Source organism: Lutra lutra, chromosome 13 (assembly GCF_902655055.1).
Source record: "Lutra lutra chromosome 13, mLutLut1.2, whole genome shotgun sequence".
Classification (NCBI taxonomy): Eukaryota; Metazoa; Chordata; class Mammalia; order Carnivora; family Mustelidae; genus Lutra; species Lutra lutra.
This window is the reverse complement of record NC_062290.1, coordinates 57242466-57256483: the sequence shown is the minus strand read 5'-3', so window position 1 is coordinate 57256483 and position 14018 is coordinate 57242466. Positions and strand designations below refer to the sequence as shown.

Genomic DNA, 14018 nt, shown 5'->3' with positions numbered 1-14018 from the left:
CTTATCTACCATTTTGCTGCTCTGATGTTTCTAAGGACCCTGGTAGGAAATGAAACCTGTAAGAATGTACCCCGCCTTTTCCCTCTCCCAGAATCATAGAGGTGAGGCTAGGTTGAGAGGAGTGATATACAGTTCAGGCTATTTTAGAAAACTGCCTGACTAATTTAAACTGTGGACCAGACGCTGAAGTGCCTTACTGAGTTGAAGAAGCTGTTATGCTGCAAGTGGGGAAAAGGATAGATCTACTCCTTGGGTTTCTCCTCTAGGCTGCCAGTGTTCTTGGGGCATGATGCCAGGGGTGCCCATTCATGGTTCCAAATTGGCAGTTCTTGGGAGAGGAAAAATGCTTAGTATAGTCTCAGTCAGACATCTCCTTAGTTCAGATAGTCATGGCTAGCAGGCCAGGCCCTGTGGCTTGGGCATGTCCATCAAGAGCTCCCTGACCCTGTTTTAGAGAATGTACCAAAAAAAGGAAGCATTGGGTGGCCACCCTCCACAATCTACGACATGGGTGTGAAAAGGCTTTGTTGGGATACCCTTTCACTTGTTGGAAAAGTGGTTAGTGGGGCTGAAGACATTCAGAGAAAGCTAAGTCTTAGGGTCTTCATGGGGCTAGAGGAGCAAGATGGAAAGTACCAAGTGCAGAACTCTCTCTACATTGCCAGAAGGTTCAAGGGTCTGAGAAGAAGGTAGTAAGTCTGGGTTGGGATAAAGTTTGTTACAAGATTGTTGAGATGTTTAAAAGCATATAAAACACTTATCCTGTACCTCATATGTCATATCTCCCAGTGAACTTTAGCAGTGTGTTATAATAACAGTAATTACAACAACTTCATAGTTTTCATATCTGGTTTCTAGACTTTGAACTTCTTTTTACCTCAAGACTTACAGAGAATTAGCTGAAGGCAGGATTCTAAATGACTCTTAACTGGTGGGTACAACTAAAGAACACAGTGTGTGCCATTGGGCTCAGCCTTCTCCTTTCTCCATGCATGATTAGAAAGCTTTGTCATGGGCTGAAGAAAGGAGCTCTTGTATAAAATGTTTCCTTAATTCATTCACCATTCTCTTGGCTGTTCTTTCTGACTTCCTGATACTTGTGTTTCTTGAGTGGTTGGTTTCTCTGAGTCACCCATCTGAGGCTGCACAGCTGTAGCACCATCCATATGCTCTGTCCTCACACAGGCAGCCTTCTAGAGCACCAATTTCCAAATCCTTTCATGGGGGCCTGGAGAGAAGATGTTGGGGAGCCCAACTTGGAAGTTGTGTAACCACTGTAGACCCTTGCGAGATATACTTTCCCCCAAAGTTGAAGGCCCTGATCTTGTTGATTCCAAGAGGGATTGGGAGAGTGCACTAAATGAGGATTTCAGTGCCAGGTCCAGCTCCAGCTGCGTCACTTTTGTACGTTAGTTTCTTCAGGGCATTGTTGGGAGGATTCTGGCCAGGATGAGACTACACATGTGGAAGGGCTTGTGGACTGCTAACTGTAAGGGTGGCAGTGTCGATGCTGTAACAGTCCCTGCTAACCTGGGGCTGTAGTTCAGAGTGGAGACCCTTGGTGGTGACCCTGAGGGAGCCCTTGGTTGAAGCTTCCCAGAATTGTCATCTGCCGTTGTTTGTTGAAACCCAACCCTTGGTCTATGCATCCATCCATCCATCCATCTGTCTGTCTGTCCATCCGTCCATCCATCCATCCATCCATCCATCCATCCATCCAGCAGTTGTTTGTTGAGCTCTTATTGTATTCCAGGCAGTGTTCTAGGCATTGGTGAAGAAAAAGTTAAAAATTCCAGCTTTCATTGAGTTTATATTCTAGTGGGGGAACTGAAAATAAGTAAATGAAATATGAAATACCTTTGCACCAACAGACTTGGTGCTTCGGGACCCAGTGGTTGGCATCCTGAAGCAGGTGTCCTCTTCTCTCTCATACACTCTGTTTCTGTCATAGCGTGTATCACACAGCTTCCCACCCTATGCTGTGAACACAACGAGAGCAGAGATTGACTTGGGTCCATGGTATTTCTCTGGTACCTAATTTTATGACAGACATATATATGTGAAGGCACACAATATGGTGACCAAACCACAGTCAGCCATACCAAGAGGGAAGAAGTAAAAAGTCCATAGGCACCAGTTTCCTGGCCATCTTTATGGGAATTAGTCTATGTGAAGTGTGTTAAACATTAAACACATGACACATATGTTTAAATGCTTTTTCACCTAACAATACTATCTTGAAAATCATTTCCTTTTAGAGCTTCCTTATTTTTTTTAACAGCTCTATTCCATTTTAAGGATGTTACATAATTTATTTAACCAGTTCCTTAGCAATGCTTATGGCATTGTTTGCAATCTGTTGCTGTGATGAAAATCCCATGGTGAGCAAGTTGTTCATTTTTGTGTATTTGCAAGTCCTCTGTGATAATTCAGTTCCTAGAAGAGGGATTGCTGATGCAGGGCATGCCATTATTCGGTATTGATTTGTAAAGTGAGAGCAGAAAAAATGAGTGGACTAAGGATCACACGTAGTTGACAGGTCACCAGTCCGAGTGAGTATTCTATTCAGTCGCCTTGCGGTATCTGATAGTACTTGTTCTGTTTCTGCCTCAGGCTGGAGAAACCATGTTCAACCGTGCTAAGCTCCTCAACATTGGCTTTCAAGAGGCCCTGAAGGATTATGACTACAACTGCTTTGTGTTTAGTGACGTGGACCTCATTCCAATGAACGACCACAATGCCTACAGGTGTTTCCCACAGCCACGGCACATTTCTGTAGCCATGGATAAGTTTGGATTTAGGTAAGAGATATCCACCAGAAGCTACAGAAAACCTGACCACTAGGAAATGCAGCCCCTCCAGCCCAGGAGTATCCCTTTAGGTTCTGAAAGAGAATCCTTCCCCTGAGAACAGGGTGCTTTTTAAGCCCAAAGTCAGTTATGATTTAAGGAGGAAAGTAAAATCCAGAAACATTCATAATGTTGCACATCCAGAGTTTGTGTTTGGGATGGCTGTAGCCTGTAGGCTCCAAACAGATGCTATATTTCCTTGTTTTCTTCTATTCCCTTCCCCCACCCAGTTTGGGAAGCAAATTGGAATTGTTTTCCCCCCAGTCAATTCTTGGGTTTGGGTACCTTAGCAGGTATACCTTGGTACTTAAGAAAGAACATGATTCTGTTTCCCTGCAAAGTACAGGCTTCTGTTTAGACATTGGGACCCAGACTTTTCCATCAAAATGCCCCTAGTGAGGAGGCCAGCTGATGCCTGTCCCCAAGGATACTGGTATAATCCAAAGAGTATTGTCATAGGTGGAAAATAGCCTTGTAGCCTTTTTTTTTTTTTAACCTTAAAAAAAATAAAGGCACTTTGTTCCATAACTACCCATGTTTATATTAACATAAAGTTGTTTTAAATCACCCACTAGTTGAGCAGACTGACCTTCCCCGCCCTGCTCTAAGTCAGCCCGAAGGTCCAAGAAGCTGTGTGCTGGGCAGCCCTGGCTTCGGCTGACTGCCCCAGTGTGGCAGGCCCATGCGGACCTGCAGTCCCTTGGTTTAGATACAGATGCTATCTTTCAGACTCATTTTATTCCCCATGATTTTGTTCTGTCCTCCCTTGCTGGGGGATCAAGGGCTGGGAGATGCAAACAGGGACGCTAAGGGGCACTTGGCTGGCTCAGTTGGTAGAGCGTGTGGCTATCAGTGGCGGAGCCATGAGTTCAAGCCCTACATTGGCCGTGGAGCCCGCTTAATTAAAAAGGAAAGAAAAGAAAATAGGGATGCTGTAAGTTGTTCCCCCAGACCAGCTCCTAAACTTGCTATCTTAAAGAGAGGAGAATTGCCTTAAAGGTCACCCTGCACCCTCCTAACTTCCCTCCCTACTCCTGTTCATGTATCTTCTTATCTTTGAGATACATTGAGCTCAAACTTCACCCCCCTCTTCATTCCCCCCTTGAAGCACGGTGGTGATGACCTCATTCTTTGCCACAGCACCATGCCTGTCTTACCCAGAACCAGTCAGGCTTGGGGGACAGGCGGTTGGTCAGAGAAAACAGCATGGGCGGTGAAACCGAATCTCATCATCTCAGCATGTACTTTCCTTGGAGGTCACCAAGAGTCATTTCTGTATAAACACTGATTGTGAGAAATCTTATTGGCCTGGCCACCTAGTTCAAACCCTCCCTTGTAATCAGGCACAGACTGTAGTGTGAGGTATGCCCATAGGTGGGTGACTGGGCACCCAAGGGACAACACCTAGTTACAGATGGATTACCTTTGACTCATTAAAGCAGGCCCCAGAGATCTTCATGGATACTCACAGTCAGATGTCCTGAATGTATTTGAAAATAGTAATGGCACTTTTTTTTTCTTATGTTCTGGATGGTTTGGCTGACTTCCCTCTTGAACTCTGAGTTAGAGTTTTCCTTAATTTGCGTGATGGATTTTAGTCTCTCTGGATTCCAGTAAAAGCCCTAGTGTGGGTTAGTGCTGCACACAAAGTCGTCTCAAAACCACAGCCTTTAAAGGACCCATGGGAAAACCTTTGTATGGCTTTTGGACATTACCTGAGTCTTAACATTTCATCACCATTGAAAGAGTAAAATACAAAAAGGTGTGGAAGGATGAGAGTCCAGATGCCCTACTGCTTGAAAACGTGTCAAAATAGATTCACCCTTATATATTTTGCTAAGTCAGGATGTGGTAGGAATTTCCTAGAAAATGTTATTTTAGCAGATTTTCAGAAATACTGTTTCGACCATTGGGGTCAGTTTTGAGACCAGTGTGCCTGTGAAGAATGAATGTTATACTGATAGATGGGCTGAGGGCGGGAAGAGAGGGCATGACCAGGTGGGCACAGGGAGGCTTTACTGCAATCTCAGTTTCCAGGACCTCCTGGATAAAGATTTCCCATGCAGGAGCAAGATGCAAAGAAAAGCAGATTCCCAAATGGGGCACAAAAGTGGGCTTATGCTTTTGTCACTAACTAATTTTCCAGGTAACCACAGAAGCAACACAGTATTATTCTTAGAGCAAGATTCTACTTTTTGATATCTGTGTCTTCTCTGAGATCATCTCAGTTTGATTAAAAAAAAAAACCAGAACAAAGATAAACCTCATAAACCTCAATTAAAAAGTCCCGGAGAATAAAGATAATGTTATAAGTGTTTATGCTTTGAGCATGCTTTATTTTGAAAAGTCAAGACTTAACTAACCACTGGTCTTTGTGTGTGTGTTTCTCCCCCAGCCTACCTTATGTTCAGTATTTTGGAGGTGTCTCTGCTCTAAGTAAACAACAGTTTCTCACCATCAATGGATTTCCTAATAACTATTGGGGCTGGGGAGGTGAAGATGATGACATATTTAACAGGTAATGGTTACAACTTAGACCTCTTTCTTCTCTATCTCCCATCACTCCCAGGTTTTCAGTTAGCACCTGGTCATTCTGCAAGGATTGCTCCTTGGGTGGGATACAGTCCCCACTTGGCCCACATTCTTTATTTTTAAGATTTTATTTATTTATCAGAGAGGGAGCATAAGCAGGGGGAGTGGCAGGCAGAGGGAGAAGCAGACTCTGCACCGAGCAGGGAGTCAGATGTGGGACTCCATCCCAGAACTCTGGGATCATGACCTGAGCCAAAGGCAGACGCTTAACTGACGGAGCCACCCAGGCACCCCTTGGCCCACATTCTTAAGTGTGCCCTTCAGTAGGTGCCACAGGTGCTGAAGAATGTCTTTAGGAAAATTTGCTTCTGTGATTTTTGCATTAGCCTTGGAACATGCAAAATGAGAACCAAGTGAAGGGTTGAGTTTACTTTGATTCATACCACATGCTGTTTTGTCCTGAAGAAGTAAGCATGTATCCTTTGCAAAAATTCGGCATTTCATTGTGGTCCTGTTTGATTATGAAACAAGTTTCTTTGGGCTGGATCCTAAGTTCCTTTACAGAATCTCTGTGTTATTTGTTTATTCTGGAACATTTTTACATACACAAATGAGGACTGAGTAGTATAATGAACTTTTGTGTACCCAGCCAGCCCCAACAACCATCTCTCCATGGTCAGCCCTGCCCCATCCATACCTCAGGGGCTCCTTGTAAGGTGGTAAGCCTTTATCATGGGGGTTGTCATTGCAGATGATAAAAAATAAAAAAATAAAAAATTCCAGTGGCATTTGAAACCACATCCTGCCCAATTCTCTCTGGCCATGGAGACTTCAACCCTGCCAGCTGTGGATAAGAAGTACCTTCTCCCTCTGGAAGCTAGTCAGAGCTTGTCATTGAGCTTGATAACAGAATATAGCCTAGCACCTTCCCGAATTGGAGTACATTAATTTGAGCAGTTCACAGAAGTTGTCTGTCAGAGCAGCACCCAAGTCAGTCACGTGGAGCTTAGTACAAGAACCTGTCATGGACCCAAGCCTTTGCTATCAGCCTGGGAGAAAACTGGACTCGGAGCATGTGCCCCTTAGGCATACAGAGAACTGAGTCCCGCAGGCCCAGTGGGAGGGCCGCAGAAGCCCCAGATAGGGGGTCCAGACAAATACAAACTTGCTTCCACGGTACCAGCTGGGCAAATGGGGCCTGTGGGATGGTATTCAGGGCTGAGGTGGCACCACAGACCTGCGCTGTGGAGGTTAGTAGGGAGGGAGCTCTGAGGCTGGAGGGACTAGAAGCCTGTGTGATTTGTGGAGCAGCTTTCTTGAAAGATAAGGGGTGTATCTGTTATGCACCTACTTGCCAAGTGCCAGGCACAAGACCAGCACTGGGGGAGATGAGGGCCAGAAGAAACCTTTAAATCCTCCAGGGACAGCCAGTCCTGCCTCTTAACTAACTTGCCCTGTTGCTGTCAAGGCTTTGGTTTGGGTCATCATTCCTTTCCCCCAGACTTACACAGACTCTTCCATCCTGTTCTGGCTGGCTCTTATCTTGTTCTCTGCTCTCTGTTGTTATGGTACTTATCAGAGAGACTTCCCTTTGGCCAAAAACCTTTGGGGAACTGCATATTATATCCCTTTCAGACACTGGCACTGATCATTGGGATGCTATAAAGCTCTGAGAAGGCCTCCATGATGTTGCCTTTGCCCTTCTTCCACTCTCATCTCTGGCTACTTCCTACTCCAGACTCTACCAGTCCCCAGAAGTTTCTGTTGCTCCCTGAGGGTCCTGTGTTTGCTCTGTCTCTCTGCCTTTGCCTTAGCTGCCCTGGCTACCCAAAATGCTCTAGCAGACACCTCTTTGCTTTCACAACTGGCTCTGCCTAGTCTTGCTTAGGGAAAGTGAGTGGCTTCCCTTCTTGTGCTCAGCCTTCCTTCCCCCCTCGCTTCCATCCTGACACTGATGGTCCTGTGTTCTAAGTTTGCACTGTAAGTTCTATGAGGGCAGGCACCCTCAGTGCCTGGCATTGAGCAGTCACCAACACAAACTACAGAACTTGTGGTAAAAGGACGTGGGATACCACAGCGGGCAGGGGTGTGGGCTAAGTGAGAACAATCAACAAGATGGTGGATGAGGCACAAATCTTGCGGCCGGGGCTTTTAGACCCAAGCCTCATGGCAGCTCTACAATGATGACTTGTCCTTTTACTCCTTGCAGATTAGTTTTTCGAGGTATGTCTGTATCTCGCCCCAATGCTGTGGTTGGCAAATGTCGGATGATCCGCCACTCAAGAGACAAGAAAAATGAACCCAATCCTCAGAGGTATGTTCTGTGTTCATTTACATGCCTTCTTTCTCCGTTCAGATGGGGGAGGCTACAGGAATGAGGCTCTGGAGACGGCTCCATGCCTTGCGGGAGAGGGAGGGTTCTGTCCTTGGGACTGGCAGAGTAGGTGGGCATGTGTGAAGGACAAATGTTTAATGCTTTTTTCTTAAGATTTCTGTTTTGACACCAACCCATTGCCTATCTTTTCCTTGTAGGTTTGACCGAATTGCACATACAAAGGAGACCATGCTTTCAGATGGTTTGAATACACTCACTTACAAGGTGTTGGACATAGAGAGAAATCCATTGTATACCAAAATCACAGTGGACATCGGGACACCAAGCTAGCATTTCGGTACACTAATAAGAGACCTGAAAATGGCCAGGGACCTTTGCTGTGCGTCCCTGCCAATCTGCTGGGCTGGTCCCTTTCATTCTTAACAATCAGAGTGATAGGCCCCCTTCATTCATCATTCAGATGCCTTTCCAGATGACCAGGACGAGTGGGATATTTTGCCCCCAACTTGGCTCAGCATGTGTCTTCTTAGCTCTACAAGGTGTTTGTAAATGTAGAAAACATCAGCCTTTGGGGGATTCTTGGTAAGTTCACGGTGTCACCCCAAAGAATCAGTACGTAGCCTGAAATTTGGTGACTGTGGGACTCATTCCCAGTGATAAACTGCTAATTTGTTGTGAAATAGGTAAGAATTTCACTTTAAATTGTGGTATTCTTATTACTTTATGAAAAATAGGAGAGTGCTGCTGAAATCGGATTGGTGTGATGTTTTTTGTTTGCATATTTTAACAAAAAAACACAATCTCAACCATTCTCCTTTTACCCCATCCCCCACCTTCTTTTAGTGGTATGCAACTACTACAATCACTTGTGTGTGGGGGTGTGTGTGGGGGGGTATGTCCGTCTGTCTGTCTTTTCTTAGCAAGGAGATTTTTTAAACTTGAGCCTCAGACCTTTTGCCGTGCTAATGTGTGAATTCCAAGGCAACATTAGTCACCAGAGCAAAAGCCTTGGGTGTTCTCACATTCAGTGGCCTTTCTCCAGATTGTCTGATTTCTGAATGTAAAGACTTTTTTTAAAAAAAAGCAGTTTGTAGTATTTTAAAGAAAGAACAAATCAGGTTCTAATTAAGATCTAGCTTGATTTTGTGTTGATCCAGATTTGCATAGCTATTTAGTGTTAAATCATGGCAATTTATTTTTTTGAGCATGCTATATAAACTTGAATTTCCTATGTATTTTTATTGTGGTGTTTTAAATGTGGGGAGGGGATTGAGCATTTTTTAGGGGGGAAAAATAGTGTATGCTGTACTGGCCAGGAATGGACCTCTGATTTAGTCGGCAGGCCAGGTTTTGTGAAGAGCAGAATCACCTTTGGGCCCATTGAGTGTAAGGCCTCCTGGTCAAGTTATCCTGCTAGACCTCTGAGGGAGGCAAAAGCCTAGGCCTGCTAGGCAGAGCTCTCCACCTCTTTCGCCTCCCCAGGTGGGAGGGAACCTCCACCCCTCTTCCAGGGGACCTTCCCATAGAACCCTATGCTGTGGAGGTGTAAATGACAGCAATCAGCAATCCGGTTGTTGTTTACTGACCGGGAATCTGGGGAGGAGGAGGAAATCACTGTTTTGGCCCCTGTGGAGTGTGGGGGCCCGCTTCCTTCTCTGTGCTGGCCACACTACCTGGCCTACCTTTCGGGGACCTGTTCTCCTTCCTCCACCTTCCTCCTCTCTGTTGCCTCTCTCCTTCCTTCCTCCCCGTTTCTGTTCCTTTGCCTCTTGCCTGTCCCTAAAACTTGCCTGTGGCACTCAGGGTCAAACAGACTATTCATTCTCCAGCATGAATGTGCCTTCTAATTAGAGATCTAGAAAGAAGTTGAGCTGAACCCTCCCACACTCCCCCACAACTACTCTGGTGCCTAAAGCCTCCCATCCCCCTCAGGTTTTTAGCAGGTGCTCCCACTCCAGGGAGGCTGATCCCCAGGGGTGTCATCTCCAAACCCATCTCTGCTGTGAGAGGTTTAGCCTCCCTGGGACGAGCTACACAAGGCAGCTGCTACTGGTGGGCGCCCCTGCTGGGTCCAGCCTGGCTGGGCTGAGCGCTGAAGATTCAGCTGTTTAATCCCAGGGTTGACCCCTCAGCTGGTGGTAGCCTGGAGCCCCACCCCTGTCTTCTTGGGAACCAGCCCTTAGTGTGGAGGCTGAGCTGGTGCTCAGCCCCAGACTTACCTGTGCCTTTATTGCTTTGAGCATCTTGGATGCTAACATGGTTCTTTTCCCAGAAGCCTTCTTTATTGGTTAAAAATTATTTTCCACTGCAGAAGCAGCAGGGCCATTCAGAGAGTATTCTTTCTTTCAGTTCCCCGTTCCTTAACAGCGATGTCAGTAGAACCAAGAATGACCGCACCGAAAGGAAATTTTGGGAAATGCGAAAAATGAAGGGCTCTCTTTCTGTCCCTAGATCCTGACTTTTCCAAAGTGCCTTAAAAGAAAGGAGACAAATACCCTGGGTGGTAATTTCTTTTTACTTACTTTACTCTTAAAGAAAATTCTGACTTTGTTTGTTTGTTTGTTTTCCTGTTACATTTTCCTTTATGTTCCATTGGAATAGTCAAGTATGTGGTTCGTTCTCAGAACCAAGGGAAATCCTGCTTCACTTGTTCCCCATTTGCTGACCTTCTGGTGCTCTCATGGGGCCCACTTGGGCCCAAGGTTAGGCCTGGATGCTTGCCTGGTTCCTAAGATGCTGCAGGTCCTGTTTCCTCCCTGAGAAGTTCAGGGCCGAGGGTTCAGGGAGCATTTCCTTCCCCTGGAAGCTGTCACCGTGAAGTTGTGTGCTGCATCTTTCTCTGTTTCTCTCCATCCCGTTGCTGGTGACCCTGTCAAGTGGCCTTTGGGAAAGATGAGAGGGCAGGGGTGGCATAAGAGGGTAAAGGAAATGCTGGTGCTGGCTCTCGGTCTGGGCAGGGGCTCTGCTGACCTCACAGCAGGCTGTGGGCTGCCTAACTTGGTTAGGATTGCAGCTTTCCTGTCGGTGAGACCTGTTGTGTATTTCAATTTCCCATGTATGCAAATGTATGGATTTACCATTGTAAGTGGGCTGGGGGGGGAGGTGGGGGAGGGTGTGTGTCTGACCTTGGTGTTCAAAACAACTGTATTTTTGTCTTTAAAATCCAGTAATATAACGTGAATAAATGACCTTATCTTTGTAACCTCAGGTGGTTTCTTTTCTGATTTCAGGGGTCTGGGCTCTCCCAGGGCTGGAGGGAAGTGATTGGGACTGCCTGCTGGGAGAATCAGAGGAAAGCAAAGGTCTGCCACCTGTGCCCTCCTCATTGCGGCGGGGGTGGTAGGAGGGAGGTGGTGGTGGTGCGGGGAGCACCTGACCATGCTCCGTATACCCACACTGGAATCAACTGTTTTTGAGACTTTTTTTTTTTAATTTACTTGAGAGAAAGACAGAAAGAAAGAGAAGGAGTCGGGAGAGGAGCAGAGGGAGAAGCAGACTCCCCACTGAGCAGGGAGCCTGATGGAGGGTTCCATCCCAGGACCCTGAGATCATGACCTAAGACAAAGGCAGACACTTAACCACCTGAGCTGCCCAGGTGCCCCTGTTTTCGAGGCTTAAAAGGGATGACATGTGGGACATAATGACTGGCCCCTCACAGGCACTTACTGCGCAGGAGCTGGTGCCTCATCAAAATGACATTTCCCCTGGCGGGTCTCTGGTCACATTCTGCTATAAGCAGCAGATGCCAGGATTGTTCTGGGATCATCCTCAGAGCCATTGCCACAAGGTGTTCACAGTAACTTGAGTGGGTATTCTACAAAACAAGATTTCTTATCAGCCCCAGGAAATGTAAATATTCTCCAGGGTCTTGGTTGTGATCCAAGGATCATGAGGCATTATAAACTCCGGGTGCCGCCGCCTTCTCCTCATTGCCCCCAGGACCAGACATCAGCAGCCTCTTCCTTGCTGGCGAGATTGACTTGGCATCTGGAAGAAACGTGTCTGAGGAAACCAGTGTGCCGAAGAGGTCACCCTTGCTGTCCAGGCTGATGGAGCTGTGAATGTGGGACCAAATGGGAAACAGGAGAAGGAAGGGTGGCAGTTTATAGCCCCTACAGTGCCATCTGGCTGTCCCCACCCATTCTTGTGACCGCTAGAAGGATCCCTAGGGGCTTCAGACCTGAACAGAGGTGGCCCTGGGCTCAGATCTGGCCTTCAAACAGGAGATGACGACTATGGTTCTTTGGACAAAGTGCTGCCTTAGACGGCTTTGTAAGCTGTAAGGTCTGGGTTAATGGGGCGCCCTTCTATCCCCAAAGATGCACATATCACTCAGATACATACATACTAATATGCATAACACACCTGACATGTGCCTATGAGAGACGAGAGTGCCTGGGTTCAAATCCTACTGTTGCCTCTTCCTAGTAATGTGATGTGACCACTCCTCTTCTGGAGATACCAGGACCTCACCAGTCATGTTTTCCCACCCCTTCCTTGCCTCACACGAGCAAAGATGTTTGGAAGGGCAGCACTGGGGCATAAGGGGACTTGAACCCCTGGTGGGCTCCAAAGGTGCCAGGGAGGGAAGAAGGCAGGGGGAAGGGGGTGTAGACAGGCTCCTGGGGTTGGCCACTTTCTTGAGTGGCTCTGTCTCTAGTCTCTAGTCTCCCACTTCACATGGACCCAGACCAAGCCTGAGCCAGGCAGAATCTGGTAGTCATGAGTGTGGATTCGGTGGGCGCCAGACCCCCCCAACACAGTACCTCTTTCCATGGGAGGATGTGACCTGGATGCTGAATCACTGACTGACAACCGTCCATTGGAGGCAGGGCTGTGGTGCCAAGGTTGGCACATGCTTGTGGAGGTACGTGAGTGGGACCTCCCGAGGCAGGATGGTTTGCTTCTGGTGACAGAGGGAAGCTGTGTGTGGGGAGGGTGGAGGGAGAGGTCAAGGAAATGAGAAGATGTCCAAGTTCTAGGGTGTTGCCAAGTCTCCACCACACTTCCAGGCTCCCCTCCTCCTGTTTGTTCCAGGAGGTGAGAGTTTGGACATTCCCAGGGGCCGATTTCTTAGAACTGGAACTTCTTAACCCTGTTAGAAAGGAAATGAGGTTTGTCTGGCTGAGCGGGTCATGCCAGACAAGCCTCATTTCCTTCTCTGGCAGAGTCCCCAGGCAGGGAACGTGGCCTTTGCCTTCATCTGGGCTCAGGAAACTGTATGCGAGCCGTGAGGCAGAGGAACCTTCAGGGCATGTTTGTTGTGGGGAGTGTTAGGGTCAGTAGACCAGAAACCAAAGGGCTATGACACTCCAAGCACATCTGCCCTTGAGCAAGATGTGTGCCAGGTCACCAGGCAGGGGGCCCAGGAAGATATCAGGAAAAGGCCATATAAACAGCAATCATTACTTCTGGTTCTTACTGCCTTCCCACTCACTGTGTAACCCTGGGCAAGTTGATTTGCCTCCCTGAGCTCTCAGTTTACTCTTCCTCTATTTTAGAACTAGCTCTCAGAATCCACATCTGGTCTCCCCATGGTTCTGCCCTTCCCCCAGTAGGAAATGCCCTGATCTTGGGTTTCCTCCTGTTCTTGAGGTGAACCCTTCTTATCACCTTGAAGGAAGTCACTTTATCTCTGAGTCTTCGTTTATAAAAATAGCAGGATCTGGGTGCCTGGGTGGCTCAGTGGGTTAAGCCTCTGCCTTCAGCTCAGGTCATGATCTCAGGGTCCTGGGATTGAGGCCTGCATCGGGCTCTCTGCTCAGCAGGGAGCCTGCTCTCCCCACCTCTCTGCCTCTCTGCCTACTTGTGGTCTCTGTCTGTCAAATAAATAAAATATTAAAAAAATAGCAGGATCACCCCCACCCACCCTGTGCAAATCAAAACCATGCTAAGATACCACCTTGCCACCAATTAGGATGGCTGTTATAAAAAAAACAACAGGATAAGTATTGCTGAGGATGTAGAAAAGTTGGAACCCCTGAGCCCTGCTGAGGTAGGAATGTAATACGGTGCAGAACCTGTGGAAAATCACGTGGTGATTCCTCAAAAACTTAAACATAGAATTGCCATAGGGTCCAGTAATTCCACCTCAGGGTATATATGCAAAAGAAATGAAAACAAGGACTTGAACAACTATTTGTATACCCACGTTCACAGCAGCCTTATTCACAACAGCCAAAAGGTGGAGATGACCCAGTTGTCTGTCAACAGATGAATGGATAAACAAAATGTGGTGTATACAGACGATGGAATATCATTCAGCCTTAAAAAGTAAGGAAATTCTGGGGTGCCTGTGTGGC

At 47.0% G+C, this 14018-nt stretch overlaps 1 protein-coding gene across 1 annotated transcript in view; it reads left to right on the top strand.

Annotated features, from left to right (window-relative positions):
- Positions 1–10918, top strand: part of B4GALT1 (beta-1,4-galactosyltransferase 1) — a 53156-nt gene extending 42238 nt beyond the window's left edge. Inside the window, exons 3-6 of the mRNA XM_047700487.1 lie at positions 2614–2801; positions 5245–5367; positions 7591–7695; positions 7914–10918. Of these exons, the coding sequence (XP_047556443.1) occupies positions 2614–2801; positions 5245–5367; positions 7591–7695; positions 7914–8046 (549 nt within the window). The 3' untranslated portion in view covers positions 8047–10918. The remainder of the gene's footprint in view (positions 1–2613; positions 2802–5244; positions 5368–7590; positions 7696–7913) is intronic.
- Positions 10919–14018: the final 3100 nt, after the last annotated feature.